This window comes from Schistocerca cancellata, chromosome 4, assembly GCF_023864275.1.
Source record: "Schistocerca cancellata isolate TAMUIC-IGC-003103 chromosome 4, iqSchCanc2.1, whole genome shotgun sequence".
NCBI lineage: Eukaryota > Metazoa > Arthropoda > Insecta > Orthoptera > Acrididae > Schistocerca > Schistocerca cancellata.
Window position 1 is genome coordinate 701,511,307 of NC_064629.1, and position 22,246 is coordinate 701,533,552.

Below are 22,246 nucleotides of genomic sequence, written 5' to 3' on the forward strand. Positions count from 1 at the left end.
TCTGGGAAAAGTTCAACTGAAGAAACAAAACTTTATCTGGAGAGACTCAAACTTACAATTCCAAAGACCAATTAACATTTCTCTTCCCCTAGTTTTATAGCATTCACAACAAGCAGTTAATGTCATTACCTGATCTGAAGTAACTAGACACTTATTAATGGGCATTAGTATGAGGTATGTCCACCCTTTGGCTTTATGATAGCTTGAACTCTGCCAGGGAGACTTTTAGTGAGGGTTCTGAATGTCTATGGAAGAATGGCAGTCCATTCTTCCTCAAGAGTCGAAACCAGACAAGTTAGTGGTGCTGGATGCTGGGCTCTGGAGAGAAGTTGACTTTCTAACTCACCCGAAATGTGTTCCGTTGAGTTCAGGTTGGGACTGTTCAGGCTCGTCCATTTCAGGAATGTTATTGTCCACAGGCCATTGCCCCACAACTGCAGCTTTAGACAGAGTGCATTGTCATGCAGATACAAGCAAACTTTATCTTTGAATAGTTCCCCTATGCAGTACACAATGCTGCAAAATGTGTTTATATCCTTCCACATTTAGTGTTTAAGAAAACACCATAAGGGGACCACATCCTAACCTTGAAAAACAGTCCTGTATCATAACACCACCTCCTAAGTACTTCACTGTTGGCACTATACATGGCAGCAGAGAACATCCTCCAGGCATTCACCAAACAAAAGCCCTTGGATTTCTTACTCAGGTGACATTCAGTGACTAGTATATGTTTGAAGGCACTGATCTCTCCTGACTGACCCATTTCGGTGTCACCGCTTCTGTACTGGCAACTGTCACATTTTATGCTGGTGGGTCCACCTTTCATACCATCTAGCACTCAGTTCCGCATTACATAGGGGTGTCCCTGTAATTTGGATCAGGAAGGGTATTTCCTATTACATAAATGCCTGTAAATAGCTCCAAGAGAAAAAATCTAGACAATTTAGGTGTGAGTAAATATGACAAGCTGTCTATTGCTGCTCACAGTAGAGCTGCTGCATTCAACAGTGTGCTGCATAGGTTAAATACAAGACTGATGTCCAGGATAAGCTAATCTCAGTCCACAATTTTTTATTACAAAGTTCCATAAAATTTAAGTTTCAGTTTCTACTTGAAGACACACAAATTGATGATGACAGTAGCGAAAACTATACTGTATTGAATTAAAACTGTGATCTCAATGGTGCATTATAATAAAAAGATGCAAAATATTATCTCAGATTCTTACTCAGATTTTGTTTTCAGTTGATCTGTGTACACTCTCATAATTCTCAAATCGAAATTTCTATGATTTTCCTAAATTGCTCCAAACAAATAATGAGATAGTTTCTTGAATAATTAAATGACCAACCACCTTATGATAGAGTGGTACCTGCCTCCATTTGCAATACAAGCATTAACAGTGGAACATTAAAGAAATTTTTTTGCCCACTATTATTACATTTACTGCCCTTGTTTAGGTTACTGCCACTTTTCCCAAGAAGGTTGGAGAGGGCTATTTTATTTTAAAATGAAATCAAAAAATCATTGTAATTACTGTGTTATGTGATAGTGTTTCTCTTACTAACTTTTAATCCATGATCTTTATGTTCAAAACATCGGTCATCAGTTTTAACAGCACAGTTTCACTAATGAGCATTAAATTAAACAACTTCCTAGTAGAATGTAGGTACCTTTGACCATATTGATTGCTGTGGGTGGGAGGTGGGGGGGGGGGGGGGGTAGTGGAGGGAAGAGATTTGGCCATTGTTTGTTCATCTGGTCAGAACAGCATCCAAGGCAGTTACAGCACTCTTGAGAGAATCCCAGAAGCACTCAACAATAGTGAGGTCTGGTGACTTCAGTGACCAGCTAAGTACTCTTGTGTTGGTGCAGTGTTCATTGAAAGAGTTTGACATAATTTTTATTCTTGGAATTGTTTGTTGATGCCATACCATGTTGTTTTTTATAGGTCACAAGTACTGTTCTCTACATGAATAGGCAGATGCATTTTATCGGCAAGTATCTCCCTGTGGAATGTTCCCTTAAGGAATAATGACAAACATACCAGGTATCCAATCTCATCTTATATAAACACTTCCCATATGAAGATATTGCCACCACCCTGTCTACTTTTTGTGCAGTCATACCATCTTGAGTCCCGATGACTTCTCCTGTTGCATCTTGTGGCAGTGTTTATGTGATTATGCTAGTTGCTCTTTGCTGTCATCCATAGTTAGTATAGATACCTATATGGCTCAGTGACACAGAAGATGTAGACATTATTTAAAGAATAAAAATAAATTCTTATATTAAACTTCCCGGCAGATTAAAGCTGTGTGTCGGACAGAGACTCGAACTCGAGACCTTTGCATTTTGCGGGCAAGTGCTCTACCATCAGAGCTTCCCAAGCATGACTCAACACTTTAGCATCCAGTGCATGTTTCCATCAAAGCAGGGCAACTTGAAACAGGAACTATGTGAAAACATTGCCTTTGCCATTCAGCATGTCAACAATGGCTTTCCCTATCCACTGCAGTCTGAAGTGTTTGTTGTTTCTGGATAATGGAATTGGTGCAATGACATGTGTGATGCTATTCAAACTGCCACCAAATTGTGTCAAAGCATTGATAAAGGCTTCCACACTGCAGCATTCATAGCCACTGCATATTGTGATCACTGTGGTTGGTCTAGTTCCAGCTTGTCATTGCGAGTAGCCCCATTCTATCCACTGTTGTAACACGAAGCTGTGTATAAGCCCATTCTAACTAATTTTCATGCTAATGTTGTGCTTTTTGATACAGATAATAATACTAGCATTTGATTTCACATTTGCACATCATTTGATTGCCCTTTATTGAGCTTGGTATAACAGTAAACATTTTGGTCATACATTCCTGAAATTTGGAATCATTCAGTCCATTCGTTTAGGGTGTTGCAGTGTTCACAAATAATAGTGTAGTGATTGTGATTCCAAAAAAAAAAAAAAATATTCATCCTTGCATTATGATGTTTCATGATACTTATGAATTGAATACAAATACACATTTACCATGTGAGAAATGCCACTTGACAGTGAAATATGATCTGTGCAGTTTGTTTGGGCTTTCGTGCCTAGGGGTCTCAAGTGCCACACCTCCAAACCTCATAGATATGTGTTACATTTGATTCTTCTTAGGAACCATTGGTACATTGCATCAAAAACGTGCCTGTTATATATTTTTGTAGGGCCCAACTACATTACTATTTGGTCGGTAGCCTGTACAGTAGTTTATCTGTTCGTTGTATATTTATATTTTAAAAGTCATTAACATGATAGAGTATCATAGAATTTATGTAACTACAGATGAGCGGACACAACATCCTTTGGCCTGGACACACATTCTCAATTATATCAATCCACATCAGTAAATAATTTTGTGTCATCTACCCAAAAAACTGGCAAATATATTTTCAATGAATGTTGTGAACATGGTTAGTAATGGAGTTTGAGATATTCAGTACTTGATTGCTAATTTTTCTGTTGATAAGCTCTCTGTTTTTGTCGTCAATAAATATTCTCTCTTATTTTGTTCTAGTCATTTTTATTGCTTGTGTTTTTAAATTCCTTCACTGAAGTACTAGTTCCTAGAGGTCTTCTTAATGTGTGAATTTATTGAGTAAACACAATTCATTATTACGCGTGACACATTTTGCCTAGTTGCATAACCATCTGCCTGTGATTTAGAAAAGTGTCATTCTTGGACTATGACTTGGCTGGTCATAGTTGGTTATTGTATGAATTAGCTTTTTTGTGGGTGATGGTGTTGTTGCTAATGACTTTGTAAGAGTTGCAGTTCTGTCTGTTATGTATGCTGCATACTTACCACCTTTGTATATTATACTCTGTATATAACCTTGTTGTTATTCTTTGTCCACCCTCGGTAGCTGAATGCTCAGTGTGATGGATTGTCAATCCTCTGGGCCCAGGTTCGATTCCCGGCTGGGTTGGGGAATATTGTCCGCCCAGGGACTGGGTGTTGTGCTGTCCTCATCATCATCCTATCATCCTCATCGACTGCAGGTCGCTGAAGTGGCATCAAATAGAAAGACCGTCACCCAGTTAACTGCCTGCCTGACGGGGTGGCCCTAACCATATGATTAAATAAATGAATTATTCTGCTTTTGTCCATATAGATTTTACATTGCAAAAATATGTTAAACTTCTGACTTTCTTGTTTGTAATGGTTATTACACTATTCACATTTAGCCTTATCAGATTCCATGGTACTTCTTACATTCACTTTTATCTTAATTAAATACCTTAAAATATTGATTTATGAATTTTGTTATGAACCTCATCATAATATGAAGATGGCATCTATTCTTTTGGACATGTCCGAAAGAACAGATGGCATTTTCATACTGTTTAAGGCTAACAGGCTGATGACCTTCTTCAGTGCAGATGCACACGATTTGCCTGAACTCTTACAGGACTTGGTGGATTGTCTGCCACAAGTAATGGGTATAATGGCGGGGGCACTACGAATGTAGTGTGTGGACTATAAGTTGAGAATGTGGGTCTCACGGGGAGTGTGCCGGAGATAAATTCCTGCAGTCGCACTATCCTCTGTGCCCTTGGTGGCTCAGATGGATAGAGCATCTGCCATGTAAGCGGCACACATTTTCAACTGTCCCTGTTGATTTATATCAGCACCCAACGGCAGCTAATGGTATTGATTTCATAGTAATCTCATCATAATATTTCTTTGTTAATATCTCTGTCCTTCACAAATAATCAGTCTATTGATAGTAATGTACATATCCTTTCAATTGTTTGCCTATCGCAATGTGCACTGCCCAAAAAGATGTTCTTGACATATTACTCAATTTCATTTTTAAACTGCAAAGCTACAGATTTCATTGTTTACTTAAGTCAATGCTGTAGAACCTTTTAAATATTCCAGAATGACTATTTCAATCTGCGGTAGTGCGTGTGCTATTTTGAAATATCGTGGCAGATTAAAACTGTGTGCTTGACTAGGACTTGAACCCAGACCCTTGGTTTTAGGGGCAGTCTCGTATACACTGAGCTGTCCAGACATGACTCAAGACCTACCCTCATAGCTTCACTTCTGGTAGTACTTCTTGTATTTTCCAAACTTACAGAAGCTCCTATGCTTTTAAATACTGCTATGGGGTTCATGCACTATTTCAGACAAATGTACTGAGCTGAACATAGATGCAGAAACTTACCTCTTGTGCAGGGAAATCAAAAGTTCAAAATATTATATGAATTGTCCTACATGGAAAGAGACACTTCCAACAGCTAATACACCCACATTAAACAACAAATTTGCGATTTTTGCAGTAAGCGTGCATGGTCTGCCCTGGATGTATAAACCAAAAGCAAATCTCAGTGAACAACACAGTCAGGAGATGATTTCAACAAGTTTTATCTGGTAACAACATATGCAAAACTTAGGCTGTACTCTGCTGATACAGTTTTATGCCCAGTGCGCTGCAACTGGGTCTCATCATACAACTAGGCATTATAAGGTGCACTGCTGTCATGGTGTTGGCCATATCTCCCAGGTGAACAATATGTGACTCAGTTGATATTTTTTCTCCAGGATTTGATGGGATGTCATATCCATCAAGATTATTTTTCTACTGCTCTGTAGAGTGTTATTTGTTGTTTGGTCCAACTGTATGCGTTATAGAACTACATTTATTTCTTAAGATATGTGTATAGCCTGCCACAAAAGGAGCACATGATGTATTAAACATGCAGTTTTAAATTCCACACTGTAATACATTAAGAGAAGAATACTTTATCAGTAGTATACTTAAGCATATTTACACCTTCAACCATTCATAAGCCTAAAATGTTGCGGCATTACTTTTGGTGCACATAGAGGTACTTGTCAGCCTAAGTTACCTGTAGTGCAGTATTACCATATAGAGGGGGAGAATATTAAACATTTTATAAGTTTTTTGTGCCACTCAATTTTTCCCACAAGTGGTCAGTAATAGCCAATTCTCTTTAGGACTAAAAGATTTCTTGCTCATTATCCACATACTTACAATTTTTTGTATTCTGTTTGGCATCATAGCAAATGGATCGGATGTTCATTTCTAGTGTGAGTATGGACAAAGAGGATGATGTATTTGAATGCATGTTTACTCTTTGGTGGTGTGTTTGCAATGCCTCATTTTTGATTTTGCTGCTTTGGTTGTTGTCAGTAGAGTGCAGTAAACTGTGTTATCTATAACTACTATGAAGCTATAAAAACGAAATATCATTTTAGAGGCTTATGTGTTTCACATCATACTATATTTGATTTGAAAATTTGCTCTTATGCACCTATCATTACATTTATTATTATTTTTTGTGTTAGAAACTATTGTTTCTTTTTTTCCCTGATATTGCTATCATTAGCACCAACATTTTTCTGACTGAAGAAAAGAAATACTTGACAAAACAGGACATTTTGTGTGCTATATTTGCATAATAATTACAAAACTCCTAGGAAAGGTTTACTGTTTTATTTTACTGAGCTTAGTACCATGTGTGTTCACAAGAATTACAAACAGTATGTGCATTGTTTTAATTGTAAATTTTATGTAAATTTTTTTCTCTGTAATAATTGTTGGTTGTAGATACTGCCTTTAGTGTTGTTTTTATTAATCACACTTGTGGTTTTATGCAATGCTCTCAAACTCATTTTTCTTTGTTTGTAAGGCTGTTTTTCTTCCATTTGATGTAAATTGGAACTGGACCATTGTAATCAAAATTTATATGATAAACTGACAATAAATAGTTAAATGGAAACAAGTAAGAAGCAATATTGGTCCATTATAGGTGTGTGTTGCTGGAGGTGAAAAAGCTGTGACAGATCTGGCAATCACTGACATGGATCACAAAATCGCAGCATTACCTGGTGGAGCACCTCTGCGAGACGAGCCAGATCAATGGTACCCACGAGTAGCACTTCGTGTTGACTTGCAGATGCTGGAACAGCTTGAAGTACTTGAAGACAAGGTAGCTAATGCCAGCATGCAGATAAAGGTAAGTTATGGCAAATAATGTATATTTCTACTAAGCTACACTTTACTTAATGCTGTATTATGGTTTTTGGAATATCATTTTGCTGTGTGTTCTAAATATAAGGAGCATTATTTAATTTTTCACCACTTTGGCAATCCATACTCTTTTCTACTTTCATCATATCAGTCTCTCACACCCCTCACTTTCTGTTAATGATTCATAAATTTTATCTGTTTCTTCTTAGATTAGGTTGCATTTTGCAGTGTCTGTTCTTCCTATATAAATGGCATTTTCTTCACTTCCTTAAACCAGTATTCATAAACAGAACAACTTTTGCCTGTGGCTGGGTGAATTTTTCTGTTTTTACCACCGTTTTGCTCCCCCCCCCCCCCCCCCCCCCCCTCTCAGCCACGTACTGTATATTACGTATTTTCTATTCACAGCAAATAGTTTCTCATTTTTATTAGCACAAGGACTTATTTAGTTATGAGGTTGTGAGACTGTTTGTGGTAACTAGTTGTGTTCAGCGATACATGTTATTTTTCTTTTCTGTGCTACACATTTAGGGATGGAAGGTCCCACCGCGGATTACTTCAGATGAGACAGCTGTGTTCAGACCATCATGTTTACCATCAGATGTTGATGAAGCAAAGACAAATCCAGTCGAGATTGCAAAAGAACGCCTCATTTCCTTAGAAGCTGCAATTGAAAGAAGATACTTAAAGCCTCCACTCGGTGTGAGGTGAGTTTATTATAATATTTTGTATAGTAATGCTGTTAATCATCAAACTGAAAGGTTAATTAACATCTTTTGCTTTAATCTTAGATTTTGCTGTAATACATCCTTTTTATGTTTTACGCCTTGTGCTGAATGCATCTTGTATGTGATACAGTAACAAAAGTGAATACAAAAAGAAGACTGATCATACAGTGTTTTATGATTATTAAATGTTGCCCCACACAACAATTTGTATGGGATTCAGTTTATTACAATGCCTACAAAGCATTCAAAGTTACCAGTTAATTATACATAATGTGTTGTGCTATCTAAGAGGAGAAGTAAAGATGAGAGGAGTGCATCCAAATCCCCATCCAGGTATCTTAGTTTACATATTCAATTTTACTTTGAGTAAATAGTGTATGGTGCCTTCAAGAAGACTGCAGTTGATTCCCACTACCATCAGTATTCACATGGGATTATGCTCTGTCCGTAATGACCAAAGTTTCAAGGGCACATTAAACTCTAACCTTGATTCCTTTTCTTCCTCAGGGAAAAAAATAAACATGTTTCCTGACACTGTGAAATCTGATTATGAAGTTAGTGGTGCAAAAATAATGCAATAGTTAATACACACATCATACATACAGAATTTGTTCTTTTTATCCAAGACAATTTCTGCTCAAGCTACACATGTTTGATACCTATTTCTTAAAGTGTATTTTGAGTGTAATGCTTGTGGCAACAGTTTTAGTCTGAATACGCAAGAGCTGTAACCAGAATTTTGTGAGATTGTAATGTTTTGTACAGTAATGCTATTGACCACATAACTGAAAGATTAATTAAAATACTACATACACTGATCTGCCAGAACATTATGACTACCAACCTACTATCGATATAAATCCATTCAGGTGACAGCAGCATCTCTTAGCGAGAAATGACTGCTACTACTAGTCAGACACACAGAAGGTGCACATAGTATCAATGAGCGAGCTGTCTGTGTGTAGAATGGAGAAGGCAAACAAGCCATCTGAGTTGGACTGATGGCAGTTTGTGATAGCCTGTAGACTCGGCATGAACATTTCGGGAACTGTGTGACTTGTCAGGTGTTTGAGGAGTGCTGTGGTGAGTGCCTTTCAATACTTGGTAAAACCAAGATGAAACCACTCCCAGACATCATGGGGTTGGGCAGCCACCTCTCATTACAGATGTCGGACATTGTAGGCTGGGCAAACTGGTAAAAGAGGACAGGTGGTGAACTGTTGCGGAAATAACATCAGACTTTAATGCTGGGCAGAGTACAAGCGTGTCTGAACACACAGTGCATTGAACACCCCTAACAACGGAGCTTTGCAGTCGATGACCCATGCATGTGCCAATGTTAACACCACGACATCGGGGGCAGAGTGTTACACGATCTGATGAATCCTGATACCTTCTTTATCACACCGATGGGAAGGCGCAAATCTGTCATCTTCCAGGGGAACAGCTCCTTGACACCTGTACTACCAGACAGGAAAGTTGATGGTGGCTCTACGTTGTGCGGAACATTCATGTGGGCATCCATGGATCCAGTGTAGCTTGTGAGGGGCATTGCCAAGGAGTATCATACACTGGTTGCAGACCATGTACAACCCTTCATGACGATTGCGTTTCCCGACAGCAGTGGCATTTTTCAACAAGATAGTGCACCATGTCACAAGGCCAGGAGTGTGATGGAGTGGTTCATGGAACACAGTGACGAGTTCCAATTGATGTGTTGGCCCTCCAACTCACCAGATCTGAACCCAATAGAACACATATGGGGTATGATTGAATGTGGTGTCAGAGCTCATCACCCCCTCCCCAGAATCCACAGGAATTAGGTGACTTTATGTGCAGATGTGGTGCCAACTCCTTCCAGTGACCTACCAAGGCCTCATTGATTCCATGCCAGAACACTTCGCTACTGTTATCTGTGCCAAAGGTGGACACACCGGATATTGTGTAGGTGGTATAATGTTCTAACTGATCAGTGTACATTAACATACTAATATTTTGTTGGTAAAATTAGTCATGTAAACTGCATATTAGTTCTCCTCACAGGCTGAACACAAGTTTTACCATCCAGTTTGACACCTTAACTTTTCTTGTACAGGAAGTATATGTGGTCTACTTTTTGCCTGGGCCATTGTAAAGCATACTCATTTTTTATTTATAATTATGTGACGGAGAAGAAATTCAATTGCTTGCTGTAGATAAACATTTACATTGCTGCTAAATTAATCTTGATAACTTGTATTGATGTCATGTGAAGACTTAGAACTGTTATAACATCATATAGGTCTAAACACTTAAAATATACCAAGGAAATATTTTACAAGGTATCTCTACTAAGAGTTATCATATGCCATTTCTCTAGTGTTTTGAAGGTATTTTCAGTTTAGTCTTCGTAACATGTATGGTTGTTAAGCCTTAACAAAAACTGCTCAAAATCTTCATACAACCTTCGCTGTCAAAGGAAAGCATAGTTCTGTGTCCCATTTTAACAAAATTTCAGAATTGTGTTTTTTTGTTTCCAATTAATACAGCAATGTCAGATCACTCTGTTGTGATATTCCACTCCGTCTACAGGCCACAAGCGGCCCATCGGGACCATCCGACTGCCGTGTCATCCTCAGAGGAGGCTGTGGATAGGAGGGGCGTGGGGTCAGCATACCGCTCTCCCAGTCGTAATGATGGTATTATTGACCGAAGCCGCTACTATTCGGTTGAGTAGCTCCTCAATTGGCATCGCGAGGCTGAGTGCACGCCGAAAAATGGCAACAGTGCATGGCGGCCTGGATGGTCACCCATCCAAGTGCCGACCAGCCTGACAGCACTTAACTTCCACTGCGGCAAGGCCGTTGCCACTGTGATATTCAGTTCAAAATTATTTATTTACAGTCACAGCAAAACATTGAGTTTGGTTGCTGTTACATGCCACACTTTTCTAAAGTCCCATCGTACTGTGATATACAGTGACTATCACATAGTGAACAAAGAACAAGCTTATGGAGTTTCAGACAGTTTTGTGATTGGTCTGAATACTGCCTGGCAAATATAAGTAAGCAAATGAAGAGAAATCATGAACATAAACTGGGCATGTCCTAAAGAAGTTTTATTGTACTGGCACTCTTCATGATGCATCTTAATGATCTGGTAGTTAATGTTGGAAGCTCTGTGATGCTATATGCAGATGATGTCTGAAGTACTGAAAAGTCTGAAAATGTTAAAATACTTGTAAAGGATTGACATTTGTTGCAGTAACTGGCAAATGTAACAGCTGTAACATGTTACACATAAGTAGACCGTAAGCCCCATTATAGTTTGATTATCTGAGTGGATAAAAGTCATTCGAAACAGACATAGCCGTTAAATATCTATGGGCATGTGTCTGGAGTGATTTAAAATAGAGCTACACTTACAAAACTAATTACAGGAAAGGCAGATGCCAGACTGAAACCCACTGAACAACATCTAATGAAATGTGATTTACGCATAAAAGATATGACATAAAAAATCCTTGCTTGACCAGTTCCTGAGTATTTTCTATGGGTCTGGGACTATTACCAGGTCAGATTAATAGAAGCAGTAGAGATGAAGCAAAACACAGTTACAAGAGAGGCTTTACACAGTACACAGGATTTTACTGTTAATATTTCAAAAGTGTAAATTCAAATAACACTTGGGCAGTATGTAACTGTGCTCCATATATATCTCATGAAATGACTGTGATGGTTAAATAAGAAGAGTTGAAGCTCATGTGGAAGCTTATCCACCATCATTCTTTTTGTACACCATTCATAAATGGAATGGGGAAAATGGTAAATAAAGTTGTACATAAAACGCCCTTGGCCACATTCTTTCAGGTGGCTGGGAGAGAATAGTTTTAGATGTATATTGAGATGCATCCAGTAGCTGCCAGAAACATGATTATTCTGCATTTTTTGCTGTTGCTCTCAGTAAATCACCTTGACCTTAATACCACACAACACTAGTTTGAGGTAGGACTGTTGATAGTTTTAAAAATATTGGGAATGTGATATATCGAGAAAAGGTATTGATATATTGTCAGAAAAAATATTGATGTAGTGGCCCATAAAAATACCGGCTTCACATTGTAAGCATACTGCCAGTTTTATAGCAGTATATTTAAGTACTGGTTTATTGTTAGATATTCTGTACATCAAAAAACTAGTAGCCTGGCTTAGAGCAAGAACTGAAAGGAAAACTATGCATGTTTATCCTTGGCAATAACCACTTTGCTAACAATGGTAACTGCATGTATGTGGCACAATAAAAAGTGTCCGATGGGTCTTGTTGCAGTTTCTGTTGGTAGCACCAAGTGCTGATTACATCAGCATTTCCCCTCACACATTTATGCCCACAGCGAAGACGAATCGTGTCATTTAGATTTTTGTTCATCATTTTCAGCAACCGTTTTTGAAGAATGCCGATGTGAAGAAATAGCACACGAGCTGCGTTGAAATTTTGTTTATTAATGCAACTGGTGTGCTATTACCTTCACCCCCCCACCCCCCAGCCAGTCGGACTTCCTCTTGTTATCACATATATATACTTGCTTCACACAGTCAAAGAGAAAGATTGGACATGATGAAAGCTCAAAAAGTAGTAAGACTCCTTCACACAGTGAAAGTGAAATTATGTTCTACTACAATTTCAGAAGAACAGCTCCAAATATGTACCAAAAATTGTCAAGAAAATATAATATATAAGAAAATTATTGGCACTCAGTACTGCCATTTTGATATTGATGCATCGGGAAAAATATATTGCTGATATACATTGACACTTTTTGGAAAAATATCGATACATCAATGCATCGATATTTTATAAACAGCCCTAGTTTGAGGTTATTGTCTCTATTAGCCACATAAAATTAAAATTTAGATGTAATCAAACAGTGGAATGTCCAAGTTGGAGTATCAGCAATATTATGAAAAGGATAGAGTGCTACTCATTGTAAAGATGACACATTGAGTTGCAGACAGGCACAGCAAAAAGACTTTCATGTGTGTGACAGTCTTTCAATCGTGCCTGTCTGCAACTCTGCACATCATCTTTACGGTGTGTAGCACTCGATCTTTTTCACAATTTTCTTAAAATGTAGGTATGATTTTTTTAATTATATAAATCAAAATAATATTTTCCATTGACAATGGAGATAGTATGAAACAGCTCATGACCAAACTCACAAGAGGAAAATCCCCTGGCAACCATTAGGAGAGACACATGATACACAGTTTCTGTAGCTTTCAGTGAATCTGTTTATGTTATAAAACCATTGGGCTTGTAAGAAGTTGTTACTTTCTGATACTGCCAATTTCTCTTGGCTTCTTTTCCTTACATTAGTGTTGGCTATACTACTTTTTTTTCTCAACAGTTGAGTAAGACTGTCTGCATGGTGTACTGTAATGCTCAGTATTGGGTCAATAATGAAGTGAAATTATAAGTCCAGAATTCAGGCAACAAACTTTTTACAAATGTATGTCACAAAAAAATTAAAGTGTAAAGAGCAATATTCACATAAGCTGGCAACAAAAATACTCATCTGATTATTTGAGAATGTCTTGCATGATGATTTTGGTTGTCCATCTGCAGTTTACTGCCTGGAAAAATCCAATCTGCAAATCAGTTCTCCAAATAGTGTAGATGACATCAGGTGTGTAATTAAATTGTTTATATTTATTGCACATTACTTTTTACACAAAACAGAATGAAATTAAGATTGACAAAACTTTGAGAACATGGTAAAATTACATTTCTTAGTGACATGGATGCCAACCAAATTTTGATGCTCGTGCAGCAACTATGATGACCTCAGCAGTTCCATTTTTTATATATCTGAACAACTGGAAAAATAGAGATCTATGGTTAGGTTTCTTAAACAAGTTAATTCACAGTTACAAACTTTTGAGTTTTCATTACTTTATGCATATCTTTTGTTTTAGAGATACAATTACATATTAATACACTGTTTTCTTTGTCATTAAACTTGATTTTTCCATTTGATTAACAATGTAAAAATATTGTTCATTAATTTATTAATTACAGAGTGCTTTTTGTTGTTAACATGTTTGCACTGAAGTGACAAAGAAACTGGAATGGGCATGTGTATTCAGATATATGCAAACAGGCAGAATAAGGCACTGCGGTTGCCAATGCCTCTATAAGACAACAAGTGTCTGGTGCAGTTGTTAGATCAGTACTGCTGCCACAATAGCAGGTTATCAAGATTTAAGTGAGTTTGAATGTGGTGTTATAGTTGGCACATGAGCGATGGTACACAGCATCTCTGAGGTACCAATGAAGTGGGGATTTCCCCATATAACCATTTCACGCGTGTACTGTGAATATCAGGAATCCAGTAAAACATCAAATCTCTGACATTGCTGTGGCTGGAAAAAGATCCTACAAGAACAGGACCAGTGACGACTGAAGAGACTTGTTCAATGTGACAGAAGTGCAACACTTCTGTAAATTGCTGCATATTTCGATGCTGGGCCATCAAAAAGTGTCAGTGTGCAAACAGTTCAACAAGATATCATCAATATGGACTTTCGGAGCCAAAGACCCACTCATGTACCCTTGATGACAACAAAACTGTAAGTATTATGCCTCGCCCGGGCCTGTCAACACCGACATTGGGCTGTTGATGACTGGAAACATGTTGCCTGGTTGGTTGAGTCTTGTTTCAAATTATATTGAGTGGATGGACGTGTACGGGATGGAGACAACTTCATGAATCTGTGGACCCTGCATGTCAGCAGGGGACTATTCAAGCTGGTGGAGGCTCTGTAATGTAGTAGGGCATGTGCAGTTGGAGTGATATGGACCCCGATATGTCTAGATATGGCGGACAGGTGACACATATGTAGGCATCTTGTCTGATGACCTGCAGCCATTCATGTCCATTGTGCATTCTGACAGACCTGGGCAATTCCAGTAGGACAATGTGACACCCCACACATCGAGAATCACTACAGAGTGGCTCCAGGAACACACTTCTGAGTTTAAACACTACTGCTGGCCACAAAACTCCCCAGACATGAACATTATTGAGCATATCTGGGATGCCTTGCAGCATGCTGTTCAGAAGAGATCTCCATCCCCTCGTACTCTTACGGATTTATGGACAGCCCTGCAGGATTTGTGGTGTCAGTTCCCTCCAGCACTACTTCAGACATTAGTAGAGTCCATGCCACATCGTGTTCTGGCACTTCTGCATGCTCGCAGGGGCCCTACACAATATAAGGCAGGTGTACCAGTTTCTTTGGCTCTTCAATTTATAACATTCTGTTCTCATGTTGTGATAGAATAATTTGAGATCAAAGAAAACGTCCCACGCCCAGGTTCCCGGGTTTGATTCCTGGCGGGGTCAGGGATTTTCTCTGCCTCGTGATGACTGGGCGTTGTGTGATGTCCTTAGGTTAGTTAGGTTTAAGTAGTTCTAAGTTCTAGGGGACTGATGACCATAGATGTTAAGTCTCATAGTGCTCAGAGCCATTTGAACCATTTGAAAGAAAATGTGAGTATATACCACTTGTTTACAATGTAGCTTTCAAAATTTGCTATACCAACTAAACATTGTACTGAGTTTTATAGTTATTGAGGAGTTTGTATTGAACAATGTAGTTTGGAAGAGGTAACCATGTAATTTGCATTTCAAAAATATACAAACTCTCATATGGTTACATTCTTAAGAGCCAGTATCACACATTTCATAATGTCCCGCTTGGTCCATGATATTACTATGGTTACATGGATGGCATGTGTTATTGCCTAACTGAGGAGTCAGGTTAAATCCTCATTACTGCCAAGCATTGTTTCTTGGTGAGGGGAGTGGAATAGGATCCTCAAGAGGACAGTTGAACCTGTGGGAGAGTTCTGTTCTCATTGTAAGCTCCTCCAGTAATGTGAGCCATTGACAGAAGAAGCAGCAGTTTGATTGTCAATGAAATGTCCTATGAGATCCGTGCGCGCGCACACGCACACACGCACACACACACACACACACACACACACACACACACACACACACACTTGTGATCTTTGGAAGGTGACTTTAAATGAATGAAAATACCAATAAACGTATCTGGCACTGTGGGCATAAAATGTGAGAAACAAGATTGAGAGATGATTAGCATATGAATTTGGCAGAATGGAAAATCTGTTCTGATGAATTAGTACAGTGAGGAAGAAGATTTATGTAAAGTCAGCCAGTATCTCCAGACGAAGGATGAGTGTAGATAGAGAAATAATGGTGTATTTTGTAAGTCAAAGAAAAACTTCTCTCATTCATGTAGAAGTTATAGGGAGACATAAAATGATATTTTCTTGGTCAAATATCAAGTAACCACCATTTGGAAATATTGAGAACATTGGAACCAAAGAAGTTCCAGTTATGAGTAATGATTCACTCAGTTCTCTGTTGTTTGTAATTTAGATATTTTTTTGAACCTGCTAAATTCTAAGAAGAGGACAGTATATTATCAAATCTGTTAGTGAAAACCCTTCAAGTTATCTTATGTGGATTACATCTAGCTCTATGCAAAAAGTAAGCAGCAACAACGAAACCTACTGAAACTACGTGAAGTGTTCTCCACATCTTTGTAATGGAATTTGGCTCAAAAAGTGTTAAATTCTTTTATTTTTATTCAAGAAACTGTGCAGTATGCAATGTGAAACCCAACTTGCACTTTTCTCACATGACATACTGAAAGCTTTGGATCAAGGCAGGCAGGTAAATGCAGTAGTTCTTGATTTCTGGAAAGCATTTTACTCAGTACCACACCTATGCTTATTGCCAAAGGTACGGTCATTTGAGGTATCAGGTGAAATTTGTGTCTGGATTGAGGGCCTTTTGTGTAGGGGAATTTGTGTCTGGATTGAGGGCCTTTTGTGTAGGGAGGAACCAGCATGTTATCTCGGATGGAGACTTACCATCAAATGTAAAAGTAATTTCGGGTGTGTAGTTATGGACTGCTCCATTAATAGACTATTCATCTTGTGCTATCACCTACACAAATGCTGATGGTGCTACTCTACAATGAAATTGACAGTTATAACGGTATTACAAAAACCAATAAGGCTCTCTCAAAGTCATAATATCATGGAGGATGCTTCCAAAATACGCGGGAGCAGGACGTCATGTTAATATCAACAACCATTATAAAAACAAATCCATTTCTACCGTCCTTACTGCCAAGAGGAAATGTAACTGTAATTTTCCATTTTAAAAGAATGAGATGGTGGGTAGAGGGTAACTCTCGGTGATATTTTCTTGTGGAAATTGAGTTTCTTGTCACTCCCCAACCCAGTGTCTCAGAGCCAACAATTGGGTACTGTTGCGTGTTACAGTGCATGACTTTATGACACTGCCATCTCAGTAATCAAATATTACACTTGAAGCAGTAGAGCAAAATAAATAAGTGTACTGATTGGTTACAATCAGTTTATTAACATTGCTGTATTCTATTTTTGCATATCCTTGTAGAAGAATACGAGGTCATGGTTACTTTCATGAATTTAAATATAACTAGATCCTGCCAACCCATGGTTATGGAACCTGTAGTTTAAAACTCCGGAAGTTTGCTATGTGTTTATAGACGAATATTGCATACATAAAACATCTTTGCTTGGGGAAAAAATTAAATTCATGGCTCTAAAATTACTGATGCTCAAGTCAATATGAAGCAAACATCTTTCAATCTTTTGCTTGACACTGACACTAGTTTGCATCTGTCATAAAAATTTTAAGTGAAGTAACACATGGTATTTTAATATTTGACTATTCACAGTGACAGACATGAGTTTTCCAATCTGCTTATACTTTGTTGTGTGGTAAATATAGGCAACGGAAAAGTGACTTTGCTGTTACAAGCAAGCTATGAATGCCTAGTCACATCAGATCTGTATCAACCCTATGAGTTTAGTCATTTACATTTATACACTGACCAACCTAGCTGTACAGAATTATTATGCAGCAGTCTGTTACAACTGATCATTGACTATGCATTTGGGTGTTGGGATAACAATGGTGGTGTTCAAATGAGACACTGTCTCAACTGATTGACAAAAATTTTATTGTAGTGGATGACTCTCTGTTCCAGCCACATATTTATAAAATACTTACTGTGTTTATGATAGGATTAGCATTAAAAGTTCTGAATGAAGTTTTATTTTTTTCTCAGTATGATATTACTTTGGGCTGGTACCATATTTTATGGACCATAAGATACTACGGACTATAAGACACAGATTAATTTTTAAGTAATTCTTTAATAAAAACATTTTTACCATTTTAAGTATTAGACTGCAAAGCAAGACTAAAAAAAGTTCAAAGTTTACAAAATTGAACTGACCTTTAAAATCACTGAAAATTGTCATCTGAACTTTCTTATTTATGCTGCATTTTTTCCAAGATTTGACAATAATGTCTCCTCTCACTCTAGACCACAACTCTTTTTATCCACTGAGATACTTGTTTGATTTTATGTTGTTTTAAAGCTCCCTTCGGCATGAATTCATGTAGGATTTCATCCATCATCCATTTGTTCCATTCCTCTCCCATACACTTTAAGCAGTTTATTTATCGAGACATTAAAAGGTCAAAATTGTGAATTAAGTCCACTCAGAATAACAGCACGCTCTGTATTTCCCTGTTTCAATTTCTCTTTCACAGAGTTTTTCAAATGGCTACTAATCTGATCTCACACAAGAAGAGAACTCTTCTTCAGTAAAGCACCTTTCCTTCTCTCCCACACTCTGTTAATCCATAATTCCATACCAGCCTCATCCATCCAGCCCTTGTCACGCACATGAACGACAACATCAGACAGTATTTCAGAAGGTTTTGTCATTGTTTCGGGTTAGAAAATGATCATTGGATTAAGTTTAGTACCATGGGCACAACACAAAAGAACAACAGTGTAATGCATTTTTTCATGTCCACTTGTTTTTATAGTTACAGTTTTAGCACCTTTCATGGCAACAGTTCTGTTACTTGGACATCAAATCTTGGAGGACTTTCGTCTATATTTGTTATTTGGCTTATTCCACACTGGTTTTCTTTCAATGTTGAATAATATAGCAATGGAAAGATAATATTTTCTCTTCATACTCTTGTGACATTTTCTGAGATATTTTGGTTTTGGTTCGCATGCTATCTTATTTACTCAAATCTAAGCTGCACTCAAATCTAAGCCGCACCTGAAAAATGAGACTCAAAATCAAGGGAAAAAAAATTCCCAAATCTAAGCCGCTCCTGAAATTTGAGACTCAAAATTCAAGGTGAGAGAAAAGTTTTAAACCACCCCTCCGAATCAAAACAAAGTTGGTCCATTGTAACATGAAACACAATTGAGGTCAAATGGATGAAAATAAAGCTGCAGTAGTTTGGTTCGAGTCGTAAGCTTAACAATTAAGCTTTACCAAGTAGCCATTGCTATGTGTCAGGTGCTCCATCCGTATTTAATGGCTACTCCTCCTTTTTCGCACTTCATCTGGTTTGAATTGATTGCTTATTTTGCTTTGATCTGATAAGTGCCGTGCTCTTTGTTATAGGGGTTTACGTCACTCTAAGCCGAAAGTGCATTATTGTACTGTGTCATGCATTGTTTGTTGCATCCTGATAATGAGTGTTTACAAACTGTCGCCGCTCGCGGCATGGCTTGTTTTTGTGCATGCTACCGTGGCTTACAATAAAAAAAAGAGAGGAATTGTCTCATAAGCGAAACAACGGCAAGATACTGCTATTTGTTGTTACTTACACTACTGCTTTCTTTGATAATGATCAACAAGAACCAAATAATAGACTGCATATGATAGAAGATGTTCTGAACGAGAGTTTAGCGAAAATTTTTCTCCGTTTGAAAATCTTTGCAGATGCCTCTTTAGTACATTACATTCTGCACAGAAATTAGAGTCACCTTAGATTTAAAAATCTAGCCAGTTGCCGTGCTTCATTTCTGACTGTATCACTATTCAGCATAAGAATAATACGAATATAAACATGACATGATAGGTATATTCTTCCACGTTTGCTGTTGTCTCACTCTAGTTTCGTAGTTTATTAGGCAGACAGGATTTAAATGTGATAGCAGCAAACACGAAAGAGTACATGGCATAATGTTTACATTCTTCTACCTTTTCTTTTAATTTATTTACTGATGCAGAGGATTTGGCGCCAGTATTTATCTTTGTGCCTGAAAAGCATACCCGTTTTGCACTACATATATTTGACGGCAGAAGTTAGTTGTATCGACACCTATCAACATTTTTCAGAACTTCCGCTTACTTTGCACTCGATTCCAAGCTGCAGGTGGTTTTTTGGATTACAAAAACTGGAAAAAAAGTACAGCTTAGGTTCGAGTAAGTACGGTAAGTCTATGATGCTTCGTAAACCTGTAGCACAAACCGACTCCACCTGTAAAGTATGTTAAGTTCCATTGTAGCGCCAGCTTATGGGTGTGAATTTGAATCATTTTTGTATTAATTCTGGTGCCATTTTATGGTGTCTTTGAATCCATTTCAATACGTAATCTTGTAGTTTTGGCCATTTTGAGTTCAGCCCTCTATTTGCACATTTAGTCTTTGTCATCTATTTTAATTCTTCTTTACCAGCTCACCATTTGCAAATGGTTTCTTCTGTTGGTAGAGGACGAAAATGCCACTCAGCTCCTCTGTTTCCATGCTCTCCTGCATATGCTATTACTTTCAATTTATAGCCCACATCACATACATACCTTTTTTTTCCAACATGAAACTAGCTAACAAAAAAATTGTATTGTTACTGATAACACATATCACTTTCAGTTCAGGTTCCTGGCACCATATGCTGCAATGATGCTTCATAAGCTATGCTGTGTTCTGGGTTTGTGATGGTGGTACACAAAGGAGACAGTGTTTGCATGTTTGTGAATCCCCGCAACTCATGTTCGTTGCATCGGTGTACTGCTGCTGTCAGTTGAATCCAATGATAGCAAATGGAGATAGATTTCCCACAACATAGAATATCTGACCATTTTAAAGACTGACAGGAATTTTATGTCAAACACTGGATATTTTTGTATTAATTCTGAGTATAAGACACATCTAAATTTTGGAGACAATTTTTTGAAGAAAAAAGTGTGTCTTATAGTCCGCAAAATATGGTATGCGATGTAAAATAAGAAGCTTACAACAAACAGTTCATTATACCAGTTGTTAACTTGCTACAATAAATACCACATTTTCTGAGATAAATGCCCCTGAATCTTAGATAAAATAAAGTAAATATGAGTACAGCTCAGTTTTCAGATGTAATTATGTGGGACATTTTCTGAAAAAGTGAGATTTTTCTAGGGCATCATCTTCACTAGTGATTATAATGTCCAAAACTCTCATACTTTCTATTTTATTTTAAAATGAGTACATTTTTCTTTTGATCCAAAAAATATTAGTCTTAACACTTGAAGGTACTTAATGTAGTGTGTTGCATTTAGTTGACATAAATAGTTGAGATGCTCATTATTAGCTTTCCCTGCATTCCTGAAGGTTTGTTTCATACTGGGATGTGCAAACCAGACTATGTGAGTGTACTGCATGCAGGGTTATTGCTCGATTAGTGAAGCTGTATTGATAGGTTTTTAATTTGTTATTGTATACTCCTGAACTTTTTCACTGCACATTTTCAACAATTTCAGTGATACAGAACTATGAATGACTACTTTATATAATTGCCCTTTTTGGGAAGCATTGTAATGGTTACTGTATCAGATCATCGGATAATACAATCCTTTCTTTCCAAGCCTCATTAAACATTCATACTAATATATGTCTGCTTGTGTCTGTATATGTGTGGATGGATATGTGTGTGTGTGCGAGTGTATACCTGTTTTTTTTCCCCCCCTAAGGTAAGTCTTTCTGCTCCCGGGATTGGAATGACTCCTTACCCTCTCCCTTAAAACCCAAATCCTTTCGTCTTTCCCTCTCCTTCCCTCTTTCCTGACAAGGCAACCGTTGGTTGCGAAAGCTAGAATTTTGTGTGTATGTTTGTGTTTGTTTGTGTGTCTATCGACGTGCCAGCGCTTTCGTTTGGTAAGTCATATCATCTTTGTTTTTAGATATATTTTTTTCCCACGTGGAATGTTTCCCTCTATTATATATCAATTAACTATTTAAATATCACTTCTATACAAATGTGAAAGAACAATGATACCCTAAAGTTGTATCTTTTGCAGACACATTTTTCTGATTCATCAGAAATCAAGTTAACTCAGACAAGTCAAAACAAATATTTTAATTATAAATCTACAGACATGTAATATATCATTTTCATAGTAGAAAATTCATGGGAGTCTAATAAGAACTCAATATGGAGGTGAATTATTGAGATAATGGAAATCACAGGATAGAAACAGCAAACAAGAATAAGGAAATGCTACCAGTCACCTGCAGACAACTAATGCAGTATGTACAGATACAAGCAA

The 22,246-nt window shown here is 37.6% G+C and overlaps 1 protein-coding gene across 1 annotated transcript in view; it reads left to right on the plus strand.

Moving 5' to 3' along the window:
- LOC126184390 (bromodomain adjacent to zinc finger domain protein 2B-like) overlaps positions 1 to 22,246 on the plus strand; it is a 318,222-nt gene that overhangs the window by 240,953 nt on the left and 55,023 nt on the right. The window contains exons 31-32 of the mRNA XM_049926773.1: positions 6,827 to 7,033; positions 7,579 to 7,754. Of these exons, the coding sequence (XP_049782730.1) occupies positions 6,827 to 7,033; positions 7,579 to 7,754 (383 nt within the window). The remainder of the gene's footprint in view (positions 1 to 6,826; positions 7,034 to 7,578; positions 7,755 to 22,246) is intronic.